Source organism: Enhydra lutris, unplaced genomic scaffold (assembly GCF_002288905.1).
Source record: "Enhydra lutris kenyoni isolate GAN:26980312 unplaced genomic scaffold, ASM228890v2 scaffoldscaffold43, whole genome shotgun sequence".
Lineage (NCBI taxonomy): Eukaryota > Metazoa > Chordata > Mammalia > Carnivora > Mustelidae > Enhydra > Enhydra lutris.
Window position 1 is genome coordinate 12,463,134 of NW_019154127.1, and position 27,766 is coordinate 12,490,899.

A 27,766-nucleotide genomic window follows, 5' to 3' on the forward strand; every position below is an offset into this window, starting at 1 on the left:
GACCTGGGAGTGCCAGTGGAATTGGGTGCCGTCCTTCACCCTCCCCCGGGACCAGGGCTTTCTCCAGACACATGCGGCCCTGGTTCCTTTGCGCTGCATTTGCCTGTGTTATGAAACACTAAACACCATCACTCATATGCTTTGCTCAACCTTTTGGGCTCCCAACCCAATGCAAGGAGACTAGGGACTAACGATTTTTCTCACAGTCTTGGGTTTTACTGGGTTGCTTATTTGATTTTGTGACTGTAGCGCTGACATTTTTGTTTTGTTTTGTTTTAAATTTTATTTTTTATAAACATATAATATATTTTTATCCCCAGGGGTACAGGTCTGTGAATCGCCAGGTTTACATACTTCACAGCACTCACCACAGCACATACCCTCCCCAGTGTCCATAATCCCACCCCCCCCAACCCCCCTCCCCCCAGCGCTGACATTTTTGTAAACCGACAAAGAGACCTACAGAGTTCCCAAGTCTCTGAGGTTCGCTGGGCTAAAGGTAGAATGCACAGGAAGTCAGAGACGGTGGTGGGTAAGTTTCATCACCGTAAATTCTCTCTTGCCTTTTCTGGGGGATTTGCTGGTATGGAGGGTAAAAACTTCTGCAAAGAGAAGGAAGTGCCCATTTCTGATAACTGAGATGTCCTATTGTCGTGAACAGTAACCGTGCATGTTACTAACATAAGATCATACCATATACAAAAGTCTGGTTGAAAAGTGGGGGGCCCAATGGACATGCAAAGGAAGCTTGAGGGTTTCCTGTTTCTAAGAGCTTGTCCAGAAAGTGCCTGTGTCTTCAGTGGTGTGAGCAGTGAGCCTTCTAACCTAATCTGTGTCTGGTCCTGCTTCCCTTACGTTGTTAACCAATGTGCCACGTGCTCTGGGCCAAAGTGCCCCACTTTTCCTGCCTCTCATTTTTACCTGGCCCGGAGAGGAGGACAGTCACAGTCCTCTTGTCTCTCTGTTCACAGGAATGTTCTGTGCGTCTCGATTTTGGAACTGGGTATGTCTCAAGGGCTCCCCCTCCTGCTTGTCTCCAGATAGTTCTCTCGGGAGCCCCTCTTCAGGCGTTGCTGGGCACGACTGCTCTCAGTGTTTTCGTGGTCTTGCCCTGTGTCGTGGCCCCTGCCAGGAGCCTACCTTGTCTCCCCAGGTGGGGGAAATGTTCCTGCACCCATCCTTCCCTCTGCGGCTTGTGCCTCCATGCCCTTCTGCCCCCACGGTCCTGGCACTCAGCATACCATTTTGTGTTTTTCTTTTTCTCCGCTTCCGAATGGGGACTATGCCAGTAACCCCTGTCGCAGGACAGCAGGAGCCTCGAGGAGGTGGGACACTTGGATCATCCCTCGATGAATAGAGCCCATGTGCCACCTCTGGCCAACCACTTAGGAGCAGGGGCTGCCTGCTGTTTCCTTAGGTGGGCACAGCCTGGGACCTCACCTTACGGCATCCTGGAGGGGCAGGCTGGCGGGCAGGTGGGGGCTTGGGTGGTGGGCAGTCTGGAATCTGGGCCAGGTGAGGCAGCCTTCTCTTGGATCCTGGGTCAACCCCTTATGAGCCAGGTGGCTTTGGGCCTCAGTCCCCACATCTGCAGAATGGGGTGAGGAGAGGACCGTCGTCAAGGGGTTGGCACGGGGAATGGCTGAGGCTCACAGCCGGGCGCATTTCAGCGCTGTAGGACTGCCCACGTGCCAGCTGCTGGGCTCTTGCTCTTGGCTCCATCGAGGATCTTACAAATAAGAACAATGATACCAGCGTGTCTGTCTTCCTAGCAAACCACACGGGGAGCTCTCCTTACCATTCCCTTGTGGCTCAGAGCAGCGAGGTCCCCTGTCCCCACAGCAGAGTGCCCTCCCTTGCCAGGGACCCATGATCTCGCGTCCCGACACCCTGGGCTCTCTGCCCTGAGGAAGACCGTCGACCAGCACTGGGAGTGTGCCCAGGGGAATCTCTGTACTGTCCCTTCTCGAAGGCCTCTGGGCTTCCTGCTCACGGTTATTATTAGGACTGACCCCCATCATTTCAGGGATGCAAGCAGTTACCTTATTTAAGGCTCGTGTGTTTCTGTGGGTGAGCTAGGCAGAGGTTCCGTTATTTCTGGGGGTCTTTCCAGAACGTCTGCTCGCTGGCTAAGGCGGGTCGTGTCGCTGACGCTATTGACACGGAAGCGTCTATGCTGCCGTGACAGGATGGAAATTTCCACCATAGGAACCATGTTCCCGGCAACATTACACTTCAGAATTTGGCCCAGGAGCGAGGTTCATGTGGGTTATCTGACAAGGGTGTGAGATGTAATCAGGTGCTGGGCATGTTAGTCCTGTGGCTGGATTTTCATGGCTGCAAACTAGGGACATTGTGCCCACTGCTGGTGCACAGGCAGCTACCGTGGGGCCAGCGGTCTCTCAGGCGTGGGTGGTGATGGGCCGTGGTCTCAGCCTGGCGGCTGCATCACCAACATATAGACCTCATTCTTGCATTTGCAGACAGTAAGTGTGAAATCCTGTTAGGCTGTAGTTTTGTTAAAAAAAAAAAGAAAGAAAGAAAGAAAGAAAAAGAAAAAGAAAAGCAATCCTTCCTTTGAGTCATAAGTGAATGTGTAACAAGGCAGAGGTTAAGACGAATTGAATGATACATGGGGCTTCGTGAGAACCTTCCTTTCTCCTTCTCTCTTCCTTTTAATAAAAGGACTGCAGGTCCGGCACCTTCTAGCAACACACTCTCGGTGGAGGAGGGTTGGGCTTGGGAATGTGGGCTCCGGGATAAGGGTGTGTGTGTTCAAAGCCCCGCTCTACCACCTACGACCCGGGCAGCTGGGCGAGTTCCCATCCCTCTCTGTGAAAGGCCAATGTCATCACCACCGTCGTCCTACCCATCTCATTGGATCAGATAACTTCATACATAGGAAACACTGTGCCCAACATGTAGTGTTGGTTTTTGTTTTTGTTTTGTTTTAAGATTTCATTTACTTGGAAGAGAGAGAAAAAGTGGGGGGACATACAGAGGCAGAGGGAGAGAGACAGAATCCCAAGCACACTCGTCGCTCCATATGGAGCCAGACACGGGGCTCGATCCCGTGACCCTGACATCACGACCTGAGCCAAAACCACGAGTTGGATGCTCAACTGACCGAGTCACCTGGGTTACCGCCCCCACCCCCCGGCATGTAGGGCTTAATAAACTGTAGCTACAATCCTTCTGAATGGTTATATATGTGATACAATAAATAATAGGTCGGATCAAAACTGTTTGGTTATCATTCTAAAACTCAGTTTGAGGCAGAAATCGAGGCTTTAAAAAATAAGGGCAGCTGACCTGGTTCATGGTGACGTTCAGTGACGTGTCCCAGCTGTGCTGGCGTGACCCTCACCTTGGCCCCACGGGAGAGTGGAGGGGAGCCGCATGCAACAGCCACGGTCACAGGTTCTAGGTCTTGTCTTGGAGGGAGGGCGGCACCCTGGGAAGCCTCCTTGGGCCGCGAGGCACCGGTGTGGGTAGACCAGGAGGCTGATGGCTTGCCTTGCCACGTCCCCAAAGCCATGTGGGGCACCGCGTCCACGTCATCGATGATAGAACCCTGTAAGCGACAGGTTCAGAGTTCCTGCAGGGGCTGCGGAGACCCTGGCTTGGATGGAGGCCAGCTTGGCTGACCCCCACGTCCCTCCTCTTTGTCCTCGGTCCTACAAAGCAGATCCAGTGACCACCCAGGCCCATGGCCACATTTTGTCAACTCCCTACACAAAAATGTTTCCTTCCTTCACGCATGTGCCCTAAAGCCCTGTTTTCGGGAAGAATGAGACAGTGTGGTCAGAAGAGACTCTCCCAGGAGTGCGTACAGCTCTGGCGGGTGCCCGTGGCCCTCACTCCCCTGCATGACCCGGGTGGGGGGTGAGAGATGGGCAGTGGAGGAGGGGGAAAGTCAGCCACTTTGTCCACTGTGTCAGTGGAAAGCGGGGGTCCGGGGGCCCGGGACAGCCTGGGAGGGCCATTTTCACCATCTAGCGTCCCTACACTCACTGTGACAGCTTTGCCCACCTTCGTAAGTGACTGCCCCTCAGGACGCTGGGCAGCCGGTTTTCATGCAAACTCGTGCAAAATGGACATTCTTCGTTGTCATGTCAGTGAGCTCGCTGTCACCTGAAAAGGGAGGACATGTTGGGCCCGTGTTTCTGTTGGGGTTTTGAAAATCTATAGGGCTTCAGCGGGGTGGGACGAGGGTGCTGGGGCAGCTCCGTGGGCAGCACAGGGCCAGGCCCAGGCTTCTGAGCCCCACGTGGCCCGAGAGAGCCTCTCTGTCCCCGGTTTTCCACTGGGGACTGAAAGCCCCCGTCCTCCGGGGCATCTCTGCAGGGAGAGCTGGCTTCGGGATGCTGGGTAAATTCAGCAAATTTATTATTCTTATTTGAGGGAGGACATGTTATGTTTTTCTCTTCATCTGATCTGGAGATTGGTATTTTAGCACGTGTGTGTGCGCGTGTGCGTGAATGCGTGTGCTCGCTCGCTGGTTTGAGAGATCATCTGTGCGGGATAGAGAAGGTAAGGTTTCCTCCTGCTTATGTGTCAAACCCAGATAAAGGCTTTATCTGTTGTGAGCTCTGTCGCTGTTGGGTCCCTGCCCTGGCCAGTTCCACCGTGAAACCTAGAACGAGGGCCGTGTGAAGGGACGTCGGTCTGCTGCAGGCTCCCAGGCACGGGCCTCTGGTGGGAGAATCAGGCCAGAGTAGACATGGCGCGGGGTGGGAGTGGGGGTTGTAGGGCTACAGGACGGGCTATCGGACCCCGAGCAGCTCCTTGCCCCTCCCGGCGCAGGGCTCCAACTCAAGCCTACCCAAGCCATCTGTCAGCATTCAGCAAAACTTGATCAGAATACGGTCACATTTCCAAAATCCCCCGCACCAGCTCTAGGGACTCGGTAAGAAACACGGCAGTTGGCACCGTCATCGCTGCCCCAGTAATCGGCGCATCTACAGCCCTCCGAATCGCGTTCCCTTCCCCGTCTTCCTTTGCAATCCCCACTGCCTTTGCAGCAAAGAAACTGAGCATCTCCCTTGAACTTGAGCGTCCTCCCTGGCTCACAGATGGTTGGTTCTGAGTCGCAGAATTGTAATTTGTGGTTTTAAAAAATCCTGGGAGCACAGAGGGGGTCCTTATGGTTGGAGCGTGAGGGGGTGATCCCAAGGCTTCTCCCCTCTGCACCGAAGGGCAGGGGCTATCAGGATGATGTCCATTTCCTTGACACAAAATAGTTGATGCTGTAACAGTATCTCCGTTGGAAAAACCTTGCAAGAGCTGGCAGTGACCTTTACCACTGGGGAATCACCTGTGCCCACAGAAAGCCCGGAGGCGGAGAAAACCCCCGGCTTGCTGGCAGAGCTGGCGTTTCGGAGAGGGGAGCTGACTTGGCGAGAGTCACACCAGCAGGGATGAGTAGAAACCAGAGTGTGAACTCCCTCACTTCCCGACCTGCCAGCTGGGGGTGACTTCCAAGTCGGAAGACCTGTGCCTGGCAGGTTCCTGGGTCCCCCAGTCATCGGCCCAGCCCTGCCCCGAAGGTGCAGGTCAGACCCAGCCTGGGAGCTGTGTTGGCAGAACCTGGGGCCCCCGGACCGCCTCTGGAGCTCGCTCCAGTCGTTCTGACGCCCTGTGCTTTGTGCTAGAGCGGGTAGGATAGAGCAAACCTTGAGGATCAGAAGGGTTTTGGGACTTCATAGATGGAAAAGTCAAAGGAAATGGGATTTACGTGAAGACTTGAGCCTTTCTATTGGCTTGTGGATAAGCTTGATTTATAGAGAAGCGGTCGGGTTAGGGTTTCGAAGTCATGAAGGTTAGGAGGGAGCTGGAAAGTGGCGTTCTTTTCCGGCTGACTTCAGGTGTCCCGGGCAGATAAAGGGATTACCTAGGGAGGGGAGCTGAAGCCCAGTTCCCTTCACGCTACTGCCCGCCCGACACTCCTGTGGACAGCGGGGTCTGTTCACTTGTGAGCCAGGCTTGCCGCGTTTCCCACAACCAGGCACAGAGGAGAGGCCAACTAGGGGATGGGAAGGGGTCAGGGCAGAGGGCAGAGCAGAAACAAAGGCTATGGGTGAGGCCAGGAGAGGCCCATGAGCCTGGCAGACACCTGGGGCCTCACCAGAGGCAAAGAAGAGGGAGTCGCTGAGGGCTGGGACGTGGCCAGGCCGGGTGGGCCAGCCTGCTGGGAAAACCAGGCGATTCAAGCATTTTCCTATGACTTCCTGGGCTCCACCTGTCCTGGTGCACCTCCACAGCTGAGCGTCCTGGTGGAACTGGGGTGCATAAGCCTCAGGCAGACCCATGCCCGCGCCTCTTCTCCCTAGGAACATCCTGGAGTTGGGTCAGGGACGTGGTCCTGGCAGGAGAGCCCCGAGAGCCCAGGGCGGCTGGGGGACGCAGCAGGCTGGCCACGGGGGACAGGGGGCGGGGCACAGGTCACTGTTCCAGGGACAGTGACCCCGACACCCGGGAGGCTCCCAGCAGCCACGGGTGTCCGCTCGAGGTGAGTGTCTGGGCCACCCCGCACTTCGAGGGAGTCCACGTGGGGACTTTCACGGAGGCTGTGTGGCCAAGGCAGCTTCTTAAGGGAGAAAGTCATCGACGGATATAAAGCAGCTTTCCGAAGGACGTATGGCTCTCGAGGCCTTTTTCACTTACGACACCGGCAGAACAACTCGGCCGCTCTAATAAATTACCCGTGAACGAACCCTTGCACAAAGGGACCTCAGTTCATGCCAGGAGTGTCCACGGAGCTGCGGGGCGAAGAGAAGCCTGTCAGGCAAGGCGTCCACTCCCTGACCGCGCGGAATGGGCGGTCTCATGAGCTTTTTTCCATGTCTTTCTCGTGATTTCTGCCACGGAAAGACATGTCGTCTGGAGATCAGTGGCACGTGCAGACGCTCGTGCTGGCCGGTGTAACCTGCGCGCGCGTGCTTGTATTTCTGCGTGGGTATTTCTTTTCGAGTCAGGGGAAGGATGGAAAGGTGCGCGGAAGCCAGGCTTCCAGAACACAAAGGCCCCGGGCTGGCAGAGTTCGGTTTAAGAGAAATTAGCTTTTGAGATCACACACCATCCCAGACACATCCAAATTCATATCTGCTCTGCATGCTTTACTTTGTTCCGAGGGAGAAGGTGATGTGTGATTGATACGGTCGGTCCTAAAGCCTCCGCTTAGGATAAGTTAAGAAAAGGGGGGTGGGGCAAAGCCTGTGATCGTAAGACAGTAAACTTGACCATGATTTTTAAACTACACTGGGAAAACCCTGTTCTACCTCAGATCAAGCAGGAATGTCTAAGGTAAGAGACGTGAGGCGTGGGACGCCTGGGTGGCTCAGTTGGTTAAGCCGCTGCCTTCAGCTCAGGTCATGGTCCTGGGGTCCTGGGATCGAGTCTCTCATCGGGCTCTCTGCTCGGCAGGGAGCCTGCTTCCTCCTCTCTCTCTGCCTGCCTCTCTGCCTGCTTGTGTGTACTCTCTCTCTCTGACAAATAAATAAAATCTTAAAAAAAAAAAAAAGATGTGAGGCGTTCTACACTCTCAAGAAATAATCTCTAGCCGATGTTTTTTCTGCTTCTTGGTGAGTTTGCTTCCTTCCCCATCGGAGTGATTTTCAGCATAGAAAATGTTTGAATTTTTTCCCTATTCTCGTGACAGGATAAAGCATGTACTCATCATTCAGCAAATTTCTTTTCTTTCTTTCTTTCTTTCTTTCTTTCTTTTTTTTTAAGATTTCATTTATTTATTTGACAGACAGAGATCACAAGTAGGCAGAGAGGCAGGCAGAGAGAGAGGGGGAAGCAGGCTCCCGCTGAGCAGAGAGCCCGATGTGGGGCTCGATCCCAGGACCCTGAGATCATGACCTGAGCTGAAGGTAGAGGCTTTAACTCACTGAGCCCCCCAGGCACCCCATCATTCAGCAAATTTATTATGACTTTTCTGTTACAAGCAAAGTATTTTTGCTAAGTGTTGGGGACAGAGAATGTGGATAAAGCATGGCCCCTCGAGGAGTTTAGGTTTCCCTGGGACAGGGGTCATGGGGGGTGGGGAGATGTGCAGGAAGGGTCCTGGGAACTGGGAGCAGAGCGGGTGGGCATCAGTCCCACCGAGTAGAAGCTGGGGCGGGGGACGGATGTGTGATGAGCCCAGATCCCCAGAAAAGAAAGGGGTCAGAGCCGCCAGGACGGCCCTGTTGAGCGCCCGGCCGTGGGGCTGGAGGGACTCTGGACCAGGCCGCGTGGCTGAAGTTCTGGCTTCCCACCTGCTGGCTGCGGGACTGTGGGAAGGTTATTTAGCTCTCCATGCCTCAGTTTTCTCATCTGTAAAGTGGGGGCATTAGAGTACATCCCACGGAGGGTGGTGTGGGTATCAGATACGTTAGTACGTACGTGTGGGAGCAAAAGACAACACAGGGCCCAGCAAGCCCGGGGAAGCGCAGGCCACTGTGGTCACCACCGTCCTGTCGCGGAAGCAGTTCCACACCCAGAAAGAAAGAAGCAGGAGGCCTGGGACGGCAGGGCAGTGAGAGACAGGACAGAGGGCTCCCGCTGAGGGAGGGCAGGCGTGTGTGCGTGTCCGGACATGGAGTAGGATTCCTAACTGCAAGCCGAGGAACCTCGGACCATAGGGGACAACAGGCAGGACAACAGTAAGGGAGACACCTGGAAGGAGGTGTGATGAGCCCCTCTTGGGCAAATCACCTTTCTCCTGACTGGCACCGAACATGGGACTGGCCGGTGGTGTCGGCCACCCTGCAGGGGCAGCTGGCCGGGGGCCCGGGGGAGTGTCATGCCTCAGGCCACATTTCGAAGTCATTTCAATAGCCAGGAGCCAGATTCAAACCCACCTTACTCTCCCTGTTCTGCTGGGTGCCTCACTGGTCTCTGTTCTCCTGGGAATGCCCGTGGGTGTCCTGCCCAGAGACAAGGACTCCGGGCTGCCCAAGGCCTGGCAGTGGTGCTCAGACCCTGAGAAGTCACCTTAGGCTGGCTCCTGCGAAGGGCACTGAGGATGGGCACTGGGGTGTCCAGAAAACAAGTCCGTCTGTCCAGGGCAGCGCCCTGTCTCCGGCCAGCTTGGGAGTTCTCCCTGTGGCCGCGCGTGGTCCTTACAGTTGACTTCTTGGGGTCCCACGTGCTGTTGGCACACATGCGTGTCTGTGTTGGAGTCTCCCGCCTACCCAGGGGGACCAGCCGCCTGCGGGGGACCCGAGGCCAGAGCTGGCAACAGGAACACCGGCACGGCAATGATATCACTAACACTCTGACTGCTGATGTGCTGCTGGGCTCCATGCCCCACCGGACCCTGACGCTGGCGCCGAGGGGGGCTGGATGGCCCTGTCCCCGCGGTGGAGGAGCCTGGAGGGACAAGCCTGATGTCCGACCGGATTGCCTCCAGGCCTGTTGCTCTGACTTATAAGGCGGTGAAGAGTTGACATGGGAGGAAACAGAAGAAAACGGTCCAGAGGCGTGGAGGAAGAAGACGTTTCAGGGGAGGGAGGGGCTGTGTTCCCTGAGACCCGGCCCAGCCCCGGAGGCCCCTCGTCCTCGTCTCGTTTCCTCTTCCAAGCTGCACCTGGTAGGTGTCATCCCCAATTTATAGATGAGCAAACTGAGGCCCACAAAGATACATTAGTCGCCGTCTGATAAGCACGGGAGGGCTTAGGATCTGACCTATGGACAGTCAGCCTAGAAGCGTCGCTCTGTTCTCCACGGGCTACATGACTGGCAGGACCAGGATGGAGCCAGCGCAGAGAGGACATTCTCTGGGGTGAAGTGCCCCAGCCAAGGCACGTTTGGGGAAGCCCCGCGGACTGGCCTGGTGTGTGGGGACAGTTGAAGTACTTACTGGATGATGGGAGGTGAGCCTAGAAGGGCCAGCTGCGGAAGGAAGGTCTCGAACCTGAGGCTGGAGCCCACGGAGTCAGTCCTGGATGGAGATCATGGGGCCTCATCCAGAGGGGGCCCCAAGAGACTCGGGGTGCCCCCCATTATCCCCATGGGTGCAGAGGACGCTGGGCTTTCTCTCATGAGACTGATTTACCCCACGAGACCAGTGGGGGCACTGTAGGCACCCGGTCAAGGACAGCATTTCTAGGAGTGGGTGCCCAGAGCAGGTCACAGGACAGGACCTGGGCTGAGCTGGGGACGAGCACACCCAGCGGTGTCAGAAGGTGTGGGAGGCCCGGCCAGGCCCGGTGCGGTTCAGCGGGCACGAGATAGTGTAATGCCCGTTTCATGGTTTTCTTGTCCAAAGGCCTCTGCTCTAGGGCCCCTTTGGCTCATGTTAGGGAGAAAGGCCTTCATCTGAGCCTTCGCGGTGTCCATATCCCACTGACCCCCAGACCCAAAGTCCTGCGCACAGAGGAGCTGGACGAGTGCCCTTGGTGCCACGACTGGCTTCTGGGGGGGGGGGGGCATGAAAAGGGAACAGCACTTTAGCGACTCTGCCGTCCTCCGAGGCTGTGGAGTAACTCGGCTTTGAGGGACAGGCAGGGGCCTGGCATTGTGCAGCTGTGTTTCAAGGGGATGGGCTTGCCCCTTACTGTTGGGGCAAGAGGGCAGAGGAGTGGCGTGCCCTCCCCTGGGGTGCTCGCGGGGCACTGAGCGCCGTCCCGCACGGAATCTGTGGACACTATAGTTTAAGTTCTTAGACCTGGTCGGGCAGAAAGAATGAGGGAGCTGCTTTTGCCTAGAGCCAGGCAGAAGTGGAAACCAGGAGGGCCCTGGGCTGGGGCAGCAGACTCAGAGACAGACCGATGGATGGTAGAGGGACATTGACCTTGAGGGAGACCACCGACCCGGGACGACGACACTGAGAGGCTCTAAGGAAGGAAGGTGGAAAGGCCTCCCAAACCATGGCCAGGTGGCCATTTTGAGTCCATGAAAGTGGTACCCCGAGGAAAGGCCTCCGAAAGTGTGGCACTTTGTCTGCTCTCCTGCCGTGGCGGGCGCGCGGCCCCGGGAAAGCCAGTGGTCCATGGTCAGGTCAGACAGGTCAAAGCGCTGCTCTGAAGCTGGACTGGGCTTGCTGCTCCAACACTACCTGGAGTGGTAGAGGGGATGCCATGCCATTTGCATGGTTTGGGGACACATGATAACGTCCTCCCATCACAAGTGACTCTCGCTCATTCCTAGCTCACGTTACGATGCCCAGCTCCTGCCATCGCCGTCAGTTCAAAGCCGTCCCGGTGTTTCAGAAGGTGCACAAAACAGGAGAAGGAGGTTTGCTGCTTAGTAGGGAAAACCCGGGCAGGGGTGTGAAGGTCCTTGGGCATCTGAGGGAAGGACCGGGCAGGGTAAAAATGAAATGGCCAGGTGCATAGGAATATGGACTTTGGTCCTTTTTGTCTTGAGGTTGCTCTTGGAGAGGGAGGAGGAAGCGTCTGGAGAATGAGGGTCAGTTTTCACCAAGAGCTCCTTTTAGTTTTGGGGCCAAGAGTAGTGGGGAGGGGAAAGGGGGTGGAGGACGAAGGGGAGAAGGGGAAGGAGGAAGGGAAGAAGGGCGGAGGGGGGAGGGGGAGGGAAGAGAGGGTGATGAAGGGGAGGGGGAGCAGGGAGCTGCGCAGCCGGGCTTATCTTACAAACACCGGCATCCAGAGAGGAATCAGAGCGTGGGCGCGGAGAGCAGGTCCTCGTGTGGTCTTGGGATGAGCGCAGTGTGACAATTGGGGATTATTTGGTACCTTACTGACACTTTTGGCATCATTTGAAAAATGAGAAGGATTTTTTTTCTTCATTGTTCTAGCCAGGTTTAGAAGTGTGTGAAAAAGACCAGTTCTGCTTTTAGAAGCACAAAAATAACACCTGCTTCACGCCTTACAGGCAGCTGGAGATGACTTCCATCTGGTTCTCCGGTGTCGGCGCTGGGGCAGGGCCGGCGTGGGCGTGGGGGTGTGTGTGTACATGGTGTGTGTGTGTGTGTGTGTGTGTGTGTGTCTGTGTGCTGGGGCTTGGGGCATGTGCGCATGTGTGTAACGGGTGTGCGCGGTGGACGGGGCGCGCACATAGATGGGACCTACGCGTGTAGACGGGGCGCGCGCGAGTAGACGGGCGCGCGCACATAGACGGGGCGCGCGCACATTCCTGGGTGCACGACGGGTCCTCCCTGCGAGGGCTCCTGTGGATACGAATTACAGAGGGGGCGCAGGAAGTTGGAATGGAATCCGGATTTAATGTGTGAGCCTCTCACTCACCACGCAGGCGCGGGCGTCTAGAAATCAGGGAGTGACTCTCTGAGACTCTGATCGTTGTTCCTGTTTGTTTCGTGCTGTTCTCTCCCTCGCCCCTGCGACCCTCGGCCCCCAACTCTGACATTAATTCCCTCCCAGGGCTGCCGAGGCCACTGAGGCAGATTCGGTGACCTATGCAGAGGGTTTAGCCCCCACGTGGCCCGTGACAGCTACGTGGGAAGATGCTGATGGTGTCACTGGCTGGATGCTGTCTGTCTCACCCCCCGGGGTCAGTGAGGTTTTCAGCTCCTCTGCACAAGTCCACGGAGGACCATGGGCACCGTGTGCTGGGCTCCAGGCGTGGTGGCTGGGATGGAGAGCCTCACCGGTGTGTACCTCTGTCCTCGTGGCCTGGCGGTGGGGTCTGTGTCCAGCCGCACTCACGCCGTCCAACCCCATAGCCGTCTTAGCGGGAGAGCATCCCAGAGAATCCCATGGGATATTAACAGTGGCACCATTGCCCATCCCTGAAGTCATGTGGGTCACCGGGGGCCACAGACACCCGTAGCCAGCCCTACCGGGCTGGGTGCTCAGAGCCACTCTGACACCAAAGCCAGACCAGAGACCTCATGGGAATGGGTTTAAATTAGGGACAAAGGAGCGTTTCACCCACTCTGGGATGTGATGAGCCTCGCCATGAATGGTGCCCGGTCTGGAGAAGCCTCCCTGCACCGTGGGAGCGAGGCCCTGGGCGCTGTGCTAGCATAGGCACTCCTGAGAATAAAGCCTCCCACGGAGGGAGCATGTGCACGTGGGCCGAGCCCGCTTCGTGAGGTCTGCATAGACACGGACAACGCTGGCACACGCGGGAAGCGTTTACACTCCAGTGGTGACATGAGCCGTCAGAACACGGCCTGCACCAGCCCCCACCCCAGAAGGCAGAGGACCTCTCTGTGCCCCACCCGCCCTCCCTCCCATCTTCTCACGGACTGGCTCTTCCTGATTTCCGAACTCTGAGAATGTTCTGGAGCGTCTTGGTGCTAACCAGATCACACAGGCTTGGGACTGGTGTCATTTTTGTGTTCTGGGACATCGGCATTGACCTCCGTCAGGCAGGTAGGAAGGTATGACTGCATTTTCGCCTTGTGGCAGAGAGGACAGTGTCAATGGGACACAGTTGTGGGGAATGGGGGCCGGGCCGCGCCTTCGGTGGTGAGAGGGACTGCACACCAGGGTGGCGTGAGTCTTGCCTGGCAGATCGAGAGAATGTCTATGTAGCTCTAGGATTCTGGGAGTTCGCGGTGCAGAATTTTACCTCCGAAAAGTACAGAGAATAAAATCACGTACCGATGTAAAAAATAGCCGATAATCTGTTTATTTCCTGGCTCTTTCTAACTTGCTTGTGGCCAAGAACATCTCTGTGAAGTGAGAGCCCTGCTCAGTCCGAGGGAAGAGGCTATGTCAGGCTCTGCATGGTGGTGAACTTGGGCCCGACACCGGCCATGACCATGGCCCCTGCCGAGGGGATTTCCTGTCTCAGGAGCCCGTGGCCGTTTCCGTGGGAACTGCGTGTGAGTCGCAGCTACCATCTGGTTGTCTAGGGAGAGACGTCTGCACGTGGCTCACATCTAGAGGATTCTAGTGCCAGAAGGGGTTTTATCCTGGGGAAACTGAGGCCAGGATGGGTGGGCGGCCTTTCCCTGTCCTCGTTTTCCTGGTCACGTTTAATGACGCAGAGTTTCATCTGCTCCTTGAACCTTGTTATGAGAAGTCTACACTGGGGACGTGTTCTAACCAGGTTTTGTGCCATGTGGATGACCCAAGGAAGTCAGAACGACCCTGGATAGAAGGACTCCCTCTGGAAGGGTTGCCCAATGGCAGCAGGCATCTCTTCTAGAACAATCCGGGGTTTCCGTCTCACAGGGCAGACCGTCCATCAAGCCGCTGCTTATGAAGTCTTAGGGAGAGTCATCTTCGGGGGGCGCAGGTGGGGCATGAGCGGGTGTGAGCAGGGCGGGGCTGACTGTGCGAGCGTCTGGGTGTCGCTGGAACAGATCGCTGCGCACTTGGAGACTACAGACAACACACGCGCATTGTCTTCAAGTGCCGGGTGTTAGGAGTCCCAACTCGGGGCTGTGCTCTTTCTGGAGGCTTCCAGGAAGCATCTTCTCCTTGGCTCTCCCAGCTTCCAGGGTGGCCCTTCTTGCCTTGCGGCCCCTCCCCCCGTCTTCAAAGCCAGCAGGTGCCGTCTTCGGATCTCTGGTCCCCGACCTCTGCATCCTTGATCGTATCTCCCAGCACTGCCCCTGCCCCGCCTGCCTCCCTCTTCCCTTAGAAAGAGGGATCCTGCCTGGATAATCCAGAAGATATCTCCGTCTCAAGATCCTTAATTTAGTCCCGTCTGCCAAGTAACACAGATTCTAAGGAATAGGGTGTGGACATCTTTGGGGGTTAGTATTCTGTCTGCCACAGGAGTGGGCACAAATCCCCCCATCCTTCCCTGCCTCCCGCCATCCTGTATCCCTCCCTCCATCCCCCATCCCCCACCCCATCCCTCCATCCCTGCCTCTCTCCATACCTCCATCCACCCCGAGTTCTCACCCCAGCCCCCCAACACTCAAGGCCTGAAAAACCCCAGGGCAGGTGGGGATTGCTTTGACGGAACACGCTTCTGTTGTGCCTAGGTGAGCTTTGGAGACATGAACTAGAACCTTCTATCAGAGAATGGGCCCTGAGGTCACCTTTCCTTGTGCTCCCATGCAGATGGCAGCTGCCCTGAGGGCCCGTGAGGAGGTGCCCCTGTGGGTGACTCTGGAGACGGTGGCCGGGTGCCCCCCTCCCCCCCAGCAGTGTGGCTTCCTGGCTAGGATAAATTCTGTCAGCGATGGGGAGCAGCAGCCCTGAGGCTGTCCACCAGCGAGCATTGACAGGCCGTCACCCCTCCTCCTACGGAGCTGGGGCTGGCCGGCGTCCGCCTGGCTCCTGGGTGACGTCCCACCCCCTCCCGGCCCCTTCCTGTCAGAGCTGGGTCCCCCATTCTCCCCCGGAGCAGGTGCACCCCATCCCTTACCTTGCCTTTCCTCCACCTTGTGAGCACACCTGCCCGAGAGACGTGACGTGGAAGGAGCCCAGCTGCCCGGGTGCCGGGGCGAACCCCACTCCGAAGTTCTCAGGGCAGGTTCACCGCCTGCGGCATCTGCTCCGTTCCTAATAAGGTGTCTGGAAATGTGGCCACGCCCAGCGGTCCGGTGGCAAAACCGCAGAGCCCGGTGGTTCCCATTCTGCGTGGGGTGGCCGCCTCGGCACGGTCATGAGTGGGGAGCCCTCTGTGGCTCTCCCTGCAGGCTCCATGCGCCACAACAGCCTGTCCCCAGTGATGTGTGCGGCGGGCGTGTTCCCCGGAGGGCTCAGCGCGCTGAAGGGTCAGGATGGCACTTGACCTTGGGACAACAGCAGATTCAGCCCGGCTCTCCGGGCACCCACTGCTCCTATCTGCCACCTGGCCCAGCCCGGCACAGGGGGACAGCGCGCCTTTGCTTGGTTTGGCTCCGAAGCCAGACCTGGGGGTTGGCCCACCAGCCGCCGCTTCTGAAGCCGCAACTTGGGAAACCAAAGCCGAGGGACCCGGTGGCTTGCTGGAGTTTGCGGGACAGGCTGCTTACTGTTTTCTGCAGGTAACCAGGGTCAGGGGCCTCATGGGTCCCCGAGGGCTCAGACGGCAGGGCCCAGTTTGCCGGCGCTGCCCGCGAGGAGCCGAACCCCCCTCCCGTGCTGCCCCTTCTCGCTAGGCTGGATGGCCGCGGGAGGCAGGAGGCGGGTCTACAGCAGGAGGCCTCCGGGAGCACCCGTTCCGGTCAGAGGACAGGCACCCTCCCGTATGCACCCGGGGGTCTGGAACAGAAGCCAGGGTCCTCCCCCAGTGTCAGAACACCCTCCAGCACCCCACAATTGAACAAAGCACCTGAAGGCTAAGGGAGGCTTTGACCCGCTCAGAGCTCTTTGGATGCACACAGAGGTTTTGGCCTTAGATCCAGAACATGACCCAGGCAGGGGGCATCCTTGGTCTCTGGCGATGGGGGATTTTGTCTTTTGGGGAGGAAAGGAATGTCCTGGCTTCCGGTTCTCCGGGAGGGTCTCCGCCCAGCAGACTGAAGGCACATTCCTGAGTCTGGCTGACCTTGACCATGAGCAGGAGACGCCACAGGTCCCCTCACCTCTCCGCTGTGGTTCTGGGCAGGGCAGATGCTCCTGCCCCGAGGGGGAAGACACTCCCAGGTTGGGCAGCGTGGTGGGAAGGTCGGCTCACTGCTGACCTGCTGTGTGACTGTGGGCAGGCCATGAACCCTCTCTGAGCCCTTGCTTCTCGTCTGCAGCTTACGGGGAAGAACCTAGTGCTGGGCTTGCCGTGGGGCTCAAACGGGAAGATGTGAGCGCGCTGGTGCTGGGCTCGCCCCGAGCACACCCAGTGCGGACACGTGCCCGAGAGCGGGGCTGCTCCCCAAGCGTCTCCTCTAAGGGCTCCTTTCTACCAAAGGAGACATCTGTGTGCCCCCGACTCAGCCAAAATGATGTTGCTGTGCGTTCTCTGAACCTTGTCGGTTGGACAGACACTGTGTCCCTCCAAAGCCCCGCTAACCGAGGTCCCAGTGCCAGAGCTTGCCGGCATCCCGGGAAGCTGACATGGGAAGACCCAGTGTCCGAGCAGGGTTCCCAGCCCTGTGATGGAGGCACCGGACACTGTCCTCTCTGTTCATCTCTCCTCTTCTCTCTCTCCTGTCTGGGTTTTGCTTTGGCCCCTGGCCTGTTTTAGGGATGGGTTGCCTGCACCCTGCGTGGCCCGGCCCCTCGTGGTTTTTGTCCCTGGGATACCCGGGGTGTCACGACCCCAACTGGAGGCCACAGGACAAGCATTTGTGTGAACGAGTGTCCACGGCACACGGGGGAGGAAGCCGGCGGCCCCTCCATGGTGCCCAGAGCTGGGTGGGGGGTGGAGCTCCTGGGCGGGAAGTAGGACAGGGGGTTGGGGCGCCTCCCCTCCATTTCGTATTTCTAGAAGGGGACACGCACAAGGCTCTGCAGCCAAGGATGCTTTCATGACATGAAGACAGAGTTGTGCATGGGTGGGACCCCCTCAAAGCCCACTAAGGGGGTTCCCAGCCCCCCAGCACCACATGAAGTTCTCCACCTCCAAGTGGGCACGCGGATCTCTGCAGGTCCGGGAGGAGGACAGAAAGGTGACGTCACCTTCCACTGTCGCTTTGACATTCTTCTATACCAAACGTGTGTTTTTTTTTTTTTCTGAAGAAAAGCAGGTTCCTGAGATTAGAAGAGGCACAGCCCCGAGCCCGGTCCTGCCCTGTCTCAGCTGCTTGGCGCGTGCAGGCCCCACGCGGGAGGACCCCTCCCGTCCAGCACGCCGCAGCCCACCTGTCTTTTCAGGCTGCGCTGGGAGCCAGCGTCGCCCGCGGAGGCACAAGTCTGGAGCCTCCCCGGCCTTGTGGGACCTGGCCATGCACTGCTACAGCCAGCTCGGGGGTGCATGGGCAGACCCACCGTGCCCGCCGCTGGCTGTAAATGACAAGACCCCAGGCTACACCGCAGCGGTCCACCTCCTCCCCTGAAACGGCCTCTGCTCCCACAGCTCCCATGGTGGGCTTCCTGGCAAGCTGTCCCTGGACATCGCAGCCTGTGACCCCAATACCAGGGGACAGCCCCGGATGCTGTCACAGGATCCCCCGTGGGTGCTGCTCCGAGGAAGGGGCCTCTCAGAGCCCCAGGGTGCGGGGCTACCCCCAGGCCAGGGGACTGCCTTTGGCCTCCAAATGACCGATGGTCATCTCGTGGTCATCTCGGAGACTCATCTGCACCCTCAGGCGGTTCCTGATTCCCAGGTCAGCAGCCTAAGGGAAGGTTTGCTCGTAACCCCGACCCTGACCTGAGCTGCCAGGAGGCCGGCAATGAACGCACAGACGCCTGCCGGGCAGGAGTGCTCCCTCAGTGATGTCATACAGGTCCCCATGGCCCGGGCCCCGGGCTGCTTGCCTAGAGCCCCTGCACCAGGAGCTTGACCTTGCAGAGGAGAAAGCCTCTGCTGTCCCCCGGCTTCTCCACGTGTCTGTCCACCGAGGGGCAGACACACTCTACGCTTTGGGGTCCGGGCCCCTCCCCGCACTTTTCTCCCTTGGCTCTGGTGCCTGTTTGCTGACCAGAGTCACCTGCGTCCCAGGGGCAGGCATGTGAGCTCCTCCTCCAGACTCCGTGCACGCCTCGTTCCTCTGCCCCCTTCCCACCCAGCGACACCAGCCCTCCCCAGGCGACTGTCGCTCTGCGTAATGAGGCAGATCGCTGAGCCACAAGCTTCCTGCCTTCTGCTTCCGCTCCTCTCTGCCTGATGAAACTAGTCCTTGGGGACGCCCCGTCCAAATCGAGGTGGCACCCAGCGACAGGCGGGGTGCGGAGGGGTTCCGCCTGCAAAAGACGAGGAGGCCGCTGGGCGAGAACTCCCCAGGCCCACGCAGGTGCGGGGTTGCTGGGAGCACAGGGTCAGTGGCCCGGGAGAAAGTCTAGAACAGGGGGCTCTGTGGACGGCATCACTGCCCCTTGCGCCGCTGGGTATGGGAGGTCAAATACGTCGTTCGCGCGACTGTGGTCCTTGGAGGGTCTCCTCGGACAGCGTTTCTCAGGAACTGAGAGAACGTTCCCGAACCGGGAGTCGCTCCCTGTGGGTGCAGTTGCTCCGATTCTGCTATATCTCCTGGAAGGTTGACAGGGCTTGCAGTGTGATGGGACGGGTTTCCCTTTGACGAAGCTCTGGGACGGAGACTTGGCAGAAATTCAGAGCAATTCAATGTGGCTGCAAAATAGTAAACTCTTGATTATTAATTAGCGCTACTTTATTTATAAGATAATGACATGCATCCATTTTACAATGAATAATTCATGTGTGTATAAATGATAAATACACAAAATAAGAATCATTTAATTAATAGAGGCACTTGCTTACCGTCGTGGGGGGGAGGGGGCACGGCCGGTGGCGTGGCCCCAGGCTGAGATCTGTTCACCCTGGCTATGGGGTCCCGGGGGGGGCACCTGCCTCCTCGGTCCTAGGTGAGGTGGCTTCCCCAGAGGCCAGAGAACCCGCGTGCGAGCGGCCCATGAACCCTGTGGGGCGCCCATGAGCCGGGAGCGGCTAAGGGAACCCACTGGATGTGGAGGAGGCACGGAGGAGGCCGACGTCCTTGCCCAGAACTCGGTGTTTACACACGCGTGAAAAATCTTGCTTATCACCTCGGTTGAGTCGTTGGCGTACGTGCGCGCTTGCCCCCCTGCGAGGGGGTCAACCCATGCCCCCCGCGGTGGCTGGGAACCAGTATGATGTGCTCTCTGCAGGATACAAGACCCTCCTGAAGGGGATCTCCGGCAAGTTCAACAGCGGGGAGCTGGTGGCCATCATGGGGCCCTCCGGGGCTGGGAAGTCCACACTCATGAACATTCTGGCCGGGTACAGGTGAGGACACCTGCCGCAGAGAAGGGGGTCTTGCTGTTGTTGGCCTGGGGCAGCCACCAGAAAGGCGAGGCCCTCCTGGGTCTGTCCTGTCATTCTTAAGGTCTGTACGGACGCTGGGAGGCCTGTGGGGTTGAGCAGAAAGGGGTCTTAGGATGGGAGGGCTCAGTCGGCTCAGCATCCGACTCTTGATTTCAACTCGGGTCATGATCTCAGGGTCATGAGATCGAGCCCCGTGTCAGACTCTGGGCGCTTCAGGGGGTCTGTTTGAGAGTCCTCTCTCCCTCTCCCCACCCCACCCTTTCTCTAATTTAAGGGGGAAAAAAAAGATTGAAAAAACCATAAGGTAAGCTGCAGGAGAACAGTGAGGCTGGGCCCAGGGCCCCCGTGCTCTAGCCTGGGCCTGTGTTAGCACCCGAGTCCCCCCAGCATCTCTCCTGGGGCAGCGGCCAGAGAGGGAATCTTCCCACGTGTTGAATTCCCCTCTTAGAGCCAGCGGTCGTCTGCTCTCGGGCTCCCACTTGCCAGCGTTAGCGAATTCTGCTAACACTAGCAATGCTTTCATCTCCTGGAAGAGAGGACAGCTGTCACCCCTTTCCTTAACGCCCTCTGAATTACTCTTTAATGCCAGAAATTAGGATTTTTAAAAACCTCCCATATGGCAGGTTTCTGCCTGTTGAATTCATATCAGAAGTTTGAGGCCAAGGCCCCGTGTCACGGGGGCGCCATGGTGGGGGCAGGACAGGGATGGCCACTTTCGATACAACCACACCACAGCCACTGCCTGGCCCGTGGGCGCTCCGGCAGCCTGGGGCCGCTGACCGCTGCCTGGAGGTGCCTGGGCCCGAGCCTGGCTCCCAGGGCAGCTGCGGGATGCCAGTGCTTCCCCTGGAGGAAAGAGCCCAAGGTCGCTGTACTGGCCAAGACAAGTTGGAAACCAGAAGTGATTTCGCTGGTCGCCACAGCCCCTTGGTGTCCCTGTGCTATGGGACATCTAGGAGGCGGGTCCTTCGGGGAAAGCCTGGGCCCTCCCAAGTCCCCCAGGGGCTGGGATGACGCACGGGGAGAGCACAGGGAGGCGTAGTGCACAGTGGGCCTGGGGGAGGGGGAAGGGAGAAGGTGGCTGGCATCCCCCGACCTGATGCATGAGGGGACAAGGAGCATCCCCTGGGCCGCAGGGGTACAGGGCCTGGCCCGGTCCTCCAGCGCCCTGTGCCCCGGGAGCTGAACCCTCTCAGGCCTCGGGAACTGGTTCTGACGGGGGCAGCCACGCCCTTAGCTGCAGAGTCCTGGCCTTGGGGGCCTCCGGTGTAGCCGTGGCTCCTCACGAGATCATTCAGAAGCCAATCTCCCAAAGCCCAGCAGAGTCAGGGAGTCTGTCCAACCCGGGGGCCACAGGTGGGAGCCCCCACGCACATGTCCGCCCGTTGGCCGCTGTGCCTACAGGTCTGGCCCCCCTTCCCCATCCCCCCCGGCATGTTCTCCACGCCGCTCCTCCCTGCGCGTCCTGGAGCTGCTCTGAGTACCCCCGTCCTTCGGCCCCTGGCATCCCTGCCAGAACCGGTCTGCGGGGCAGCTGCTGGGAGGGGCCCTGCCCGAGGCCCTGGAGGAGGAGCTGACCGTGCACTGCGTGGGCTTTGCAGGGAGACCGGCATGAAGGGGGCCGTGCTCATCAACGGCCAGCCGCGGGACCTGCGCTGCTTCCGGAAGGTGTCCTGTTACATCATGCAGGACGACATGCTGCTGCCGCACCTCACGGTGCAGGAGGCCATGATGGTGAGCCCCCCGCCCCCACCCGGCCTCCCTTGGCAGAGCCCGGGTGCCCCATGGGCCACCTGTGCGCTGCCAAGTGTGGCTCTGATGCTAGGCCTGCTGTTGGGACAGCATCATTGAGAACAAACTCCCAGCACCTCCGGTTCTCCTGGACTCGGGATGGCAAGGTCATGGGCAAGTTTGGGAGAAGGTTATGGCCCCACCTTCTGTGGCCAAGATCCTCCCGCCCGTGGGCCATCAGCTGCCTGACTTATTTGTGGCTCTCGGCCTGAGTTCCCCAGTCTGACGCCTGAGTTGGGGCCCTGAGGGTCTGGTCTTCTGTTCCCCCTGCCAGCCAGGGTCACAGGGGAGTGAAACCAGCCCCTGCTGCACACCCCCGGCCTCCCAGGCCCCAGGGCCCACTCCCAGGCCCCTTTGTAAGCACAGAGGCTCACACAGTCACCAGCGGCGTGGCCGTGAGCCCGGGCGCCTGCACGATGGGGTCTGGGGCAGCCTGGACGTAGGTTGTATGCTCGGGCCGCTTGCTTTCCTGCCTTTTCCTCACCCACTGCAAAAGGTAGTGCCCGGGCTCCAGGCCCTCCCCGTTCTCCGCTGTCCTGCCTTGTGCCCTGGTCAGTAAACGAGCATCTGCCTTGGTTTCCCTGCCAAGAGAGGTCTTGCCCTGTGCTCTGACCTGGACGGGGCAAAGCGTCCTTTCTGCAGGGTTGGAGAGGGGCTGCCCGGCGTGCCATCTGAAGGGTTACTCCAGGGGGTTCTTATCTCAGCAAAGGGAAGCGGGGTAAGATGTCGGATACGCAGTCTGCCCCCAGCCCTCTCTGCAGGCTGTCCTCATCCCTGTCCCTGGGACTGAGTGTTCTGGAGGGGGGAGAACTCTCCACCGGGCTGGGCCTCACCAGCAGACCCAGCTTGGGACCCCTAAGAGCTTATCCTGCCTCTATGCGACCTTTGGGACCAGGGCACCGGGGGCTCAGGAGGGGTTCAAGTAGAAGAGCTTCAGAAAAAAGATGTGTGCCCTCCAGGCACAGCCAAGAAGCCATCTGAGATGACAGCAAGCATCCCCGACATTCACTGCTCTCCCGGGCCCTGCCTTTGTTAAGCCAAGGCGGGTGGGAAGCCCATGCCCCTGAGGGGTGTCCCCCGTCATGTCAGCATGAGGTTTGCCCTTCTGATCGCCGTCTGTTCTGCTCCCACCCCTGCAGGTGTCTGCACATCTGAAGCTCCAGGAGAAGGATGAAGGCAGGAGGGAGATGGTGAGTGTGCGCTCGGGCCACAGGGTGTCCCCAAAGTGCGCGAAATCCATTTGGCAAATGCGTGGGGAGGGACTTTTGGGCACTGGTTTTGTTTGCTGGTTTGTCACGTAGGTTTCTGTGCCGGGGACGGTGACATCTCAGGGTGCGTTCTGGCCCTGCAGCTGGGGGTCCAGCAGGGGCCTCCTTGTCCCGAGACTTACAGATCTCGGCCTGGCCGCCCGCCGTCAGGGACGCAGCGGGAAGGGTTAGGCGGCTGGAGCACACCAGCCTCGACGGTCAGCCAGGCGCGAGATCTGCCCCTTTTGGCACCCGATATGCTTTATACCCCATTGTTGTTGTTTTTTTATAAAACACTAACAATGAAGATGGTTAGTCATTCCCTTAAAAATAACCAGCCTCCACCCACACGCATTCACAAGAAGAAATTTGGTTCTTACACATTAAGCAGCTTTAAAAAAAAAAAAAAAAGATCAAGTCGCCAGGTTGCTGGAGACCTTCTAACCCTCTACATCGCCCCTCCCCTGCTCCCCCAAAGCCCAGGGCCCAGGTACAGGGAAGCAGCCGCTGCGGGCCGGGAAGCCCCCCACAGCCCCCGTGGCCCCCGCAGCCCCATACGGCTCCGTACAGCCCCGTACAGCAGGCGGGACCCATTTATGTTTACTCCTCATCTGCGGGAAACTTAGCTTCCTTCCTCCACTCCACGGCTAGCCTGGCACTGGGGGGATTTCCATGTGAGAGTGGAGTTGGGCGAAATCCCACTCACGCGTGACACCATCTCGTCTCTTAAACCCTTGGAAGACGAGGGTCCGGCAGCAGAACGAGGAGAATCAACAGGGTTACCCCAAGCGGTGCAACTTGCCTTGTTGCCATAAATCAGAGCTGTGCGGTGAGCCCAGTTAAGAGACATTAATAGCAATTCTGTTTATGGCGTCAATTCCCTTTTTTGTGGCGCATAATCGTGAACGTGATGTAAATGTGTCAGGAAGACCGTGCCGGGTGTCGCTGGGGCTCCCCCTGTCCCCTGCACCCCATGGCCCAGCCACCACCCTTCAGAACCGTCAGGATCGGTCAGGGAATCCCGGGGTCAGCGGCCCTGCGTGGGCGGGAGAGGGGCGCACATCCCCATGCTGCTGGGGAGCTTTTAGTCTGCGGGCCAAAGGGAAGAAATGGATTCCTGGAACCCAGACACTGCAGGGGTGGGGACTGCACCATTGGGTGGCCACTCAGGGTCTTGGGGAGGCCACGGGAGCCCACTCTGCCTGCTCTAGCAGAAGGGACGGGGCGAGACCGTCTTCTTGGAAGGGCGAAGAGGCGTCTCCGGTGGGCCACGCCTGTGTGCACGTCATGTAGACACCTGGCCTGAGCTGTGGAAGGAGACAGACATGTGCTGTCTCAGCTGGGTTTACAAGAGTGAAGGGCTCAAGTCAGCGAGGGTCTCCTGTGCAGGCTGTGTGGCTAAGCCCTCCCGAGGGAGGGAGAGCCTTGGCCTGTCTCTGGATTCACTTGCTGCTGGACTGAGCATGACTTGTGAGCCATCCCCATGGGGCCTGGAGCTGGTCCCACACACGCTTTTCACCAGAAGCCCCCGTCCCAGTCCTCAGCCAAGTGTAGGCCCCTCTCTCTGAAGAAAGCATCCGCAGGACCGCGTGGTTATTTCAAGGAAGAAACAGCGGCGGAGTGTCTGCCCTGACTCATTTCCCTTGAACCTAGGCTGAGGTTTTTTGTATGTCATGGAAACAATAGAATGGAATGTTCTAGTAGGTAACAGAATGCATTGTGGACAGCCTTCCTTGGTTCCCAGAAAAGCAGCCTCAGCCCTTGAGGGTTCCCAGCAAGGGGCTTGTTCCGGAGTGAGGTCCCCCAGGGCTGGGACATTGTTCTTTCTGACCAGTGTTAAAACAAAACCGACCTACAGAGCCTCCCTCTTGAGAGGACGCTGGAGAAGCAGGCAGACGGGGCAGGAGAAGGGCCAGCACTGACGTCTGCCTCCACCTCCGGCATCCTGTCTGGAGGGGCACCCGGCCACAAGGAGGGAGCCCGGCGAGGACAGACGGTGGAAGGGAGTGGGCATGGGCCGAGCTGCAGGGGTCCCCAAAGGCAAGCCTGGAACGACCAGAGTGACTTTTCCTCTGCAAGTTTGGGCTGTGGCTCCAGAAGACCACCCAAGCTTGGTGGCTCTGGGAAAGCCGACAGGTGCCATCCGCCGGGGAAGGAAACTGTGCCAGAGAGCCCTCCCCACCGGCCCCGGCCTGATGGCCCTTCCCAGGCAGACCCGCTGACCTTTCCCATTTGGGGTCCCTCGAATGTACTGTGTTCTAGAAGGGCAGTGTGTTGGGTTTATGGATCAGCAAGGAAAAAGCCTCAAGGGATCCGCACCCAGGTCCATCGGACTCGCCTGCCCCCCGGCCGGGGGAGGGTAGTGTCCCCGCTCATCCGGGCACACAGGCTGCATTTTGTCCTGACCGTGCGTTCACCGTGCGTTCATAACTCAAGAGCTAGAGTGGAAATTTTCTTCCCTGTGAGTTCCTTCTCCTTCTGGATGACCTCATCTCCCCGGAGAAGCCACTGGACTGTGGTCCGCCCCCCGGGGCCAGGAAAGTGGCTGGGCAGGAACAGCAGGAGAGCGGGCCCTGGGAGGTGAGCCTGGGGTGGACATAGGGCGGTAGCCGTGGACCCCCACCATCCCGGGGTCTGCGTCCAGGAGACACCAGAACACCACCATCAAGTCAGCTGACTTCTGTTCCCCGAGTCAACCTGGGTCAGTGATCTGGAATGGACACGGAGGCTTAGTCACAGTGGACTGTTTATATCCTGGGGCCCCACCTGCTTCCCCGGGGTGGGGGGCATGGGCAGGGCCCCCGTGGAAGTGGTGACTGCATCAAGCCATTTCCTGACCTTGCGGCCCCATTGGAGCCCTGGGTCTCCCGTGACGAGTGCCAGCGGGTGGCTCTCCTCCTTCCTGAGAACCTGGCCGGTGTGGCGTGGGTCTGCAGGAGCCGTGGCCCCACGCAGGGTGCCATTAATGGGCACTGGTGGTTACCGGCCCTCCTCTGTGCCAAGCTTTACGCTGCATGTGTTCATTGCTTCCCCCATGTCACCATCACAACGTCCCCTCCTTGTGCTCCTCAGACCCCTGTTTGCCCACGGCTGTGTGTCTGCTGACCCCCTGTTCTGCACATGGTCATTGAGCACCTTTGGGGCCCGAGTGAGGCTTACAAGGGCAGGAGCCTGCTGGATCTCCAGCAGGAGGCAGAAAGGGGCCTCTAGCCCCGGGGGCCTGGCTCCAGCACTTGCTCCCCGGGTTCCTCGGCCCAAACAAGGACCTTGGACTTGGAAAGGCACCTACCCACTTGGTCACAGGCAGCCTGGGATGGGCCCTGATATGCAACCCATCTGTGTGTGCCCACAAGCGGGCTGGGGAAGGCAGCAGGTGTTTCCGGGTGGGCTTGGAGGTGGTGAGGCATGGTGGACAGTCCCTGATGGCCCCTTGGGCTCTGCTGCTCCCCCAGGTCAAGGAGATCCTGACAGCTCTGGGCTTACTGTCTTGTGCCAACACACGGACTGGAAGCCTCTCGGGTGGCCAGCGGAAGCGCCTGGCCATTGCGCTGGAGCTGGTGAACAACCCCCCCGTCATGTTCTTCGATGAGCCCACCAGGTAATCCAAAGCAGCAGAGGAAAGAGCCCTGCCTTCACCATCAGTTTTTGCAGGGGGTCCTAGAGTCACCTCTAAGGGGGTGGGGGGCATGTGCTCTGCCTGCCCATCTTCTCCTGTCCCGGGGTCCCAGAACAGAGGCCTGACTTCTCTCCCTCTCCCTGTCTGATTCCAGAAGACATGACGGGCTCAGGCTTGCAGGACAGGCCTCCCCACTGTGTTGTGGGGTATGGCTTGGTGGGGGGTCCCACAGGCATCTCACGGTGCCCCTTGCCTTGCAGTGGCCTGGACAGTGCCTCCTGCTTCCAGGTGGTCTCCCTGATGAAAGGGCTGGCCCAAGGAGGGAGGTCCATCATCTGCACCATCCACCAGCCCAGCGCCAAACTCTTTGAACTCTTCGACCAGGTACGTGCGGTGTTGGTTCAGGTGACACCAGATCCCAGGGACTCACAGCTTACTGTCAGTTCCTGGGGGTGTCTTCATTTTTGAGTGGCCTTAAGTGGTATATTTCATAAAACTATGGAGTCATAAGCAGCTAAGGTGGTAGGGCAGGAGAGGGTAGAAAGAGCTGGCCCATGTTCTCCCCCTGGGGCTGATATCTGGCCAAGGGGTCTGACCTTGCTAAAGCTTCATTTTCTATCCCCAACCCTGTAACAATGGGGGAACACCTATTTTACACAATCAAATGGGAGGTTATCATATGTGTACAACATCATTTCTTTTATAAATCATAGGTTTTGACATTGTAAGCATAAAAAGAAAGAAAAGAAAAAAAGAAAAAGAAAAAAGAAAAGCCCAGGGATGAAATGTGTACAGCTTCAAAATCTTTCCTAGCAGGTGGTTGGTGTGAGGAGGAAGAAAAACAATATAAAAAAGCAATGCTTGTGCATATGATATCTTCCCTGACTTAAAGTTCCCTTTGAACTTTAACATTTTAGGGAGATAATGTAAAACTCTCCTGAAAGAGAGAGAAATGGACTCATGGATGGGTGGATGGATGGATAAATAGGTTGAATGGGTGGTAGATGGATGTGTAGATGGGTAGGTGGGTGGGTGGATGGATGGAAAGATGGATGGATGGAAGGTTGAATGGGAGTTGTTGAATGGATGGATGGATGGGTAGGTGGGTAGATGGAAGGGTGAATGGGTGGTAGATGGATGGGTAAATGAAGGTTGAATGAGTGGTGGATAGATGGTGGATATGTGGGTCAGTGGATGGATAGAAGCTTAAATGGGTAGTGGTTAGATGAATCAATGGATGGGTGGATAAACGGGAGGGTGGGTGGATGGCTAGATGGAAGGTTGAATGGAAAGATGGATGGATAGGTGGATAGATAGGTAAATTGGTGGGTAGGTGGGTGGATGGGTAGAGGTTGAATGGGAGTTGTTGGATGGATGGATGGATGGATGGATG

The 27,766-nt window shown here is 58.1% G+C and overlaps 1 protein-coding gene across 2 annotated transcripts in view; it reads left to right on the forward strand.

Annotated features, from left to right (window-relative positions):
* Positions 1-27,766, forward strand: part of LOC111155732 (ATP binding cassette subfamily G member 1) — a 54,508-nt gene that overhangs the window by 15,718 nt on the left and 11,024 nt on the right. For both annotated transcript variants that reach the window (XM_022516096.1, XM_022516097.1), the window contains exons 3-7: positions 19,563-19,680; positions 21,321-21,453; positions 22,650-22,700; positions 26,210-26,355; positions 26,634-26,757. In XM_022516096.1, coding sequence (XP_022371804.1) covers positions 19,563-19,680; positions 21,321-21,453; positions 22,650-22,700; positions 26,210-26,355; positions 26,634-26,757 — 572 coding nt within the window. The remainder of the gene's footprint in view (positions 1-19,562; positions 19,681-21,320; positions 21,454-22,649; positions 22,701-26,209; positions 26,356-26,633; positions 26,758-27,766) is intronic.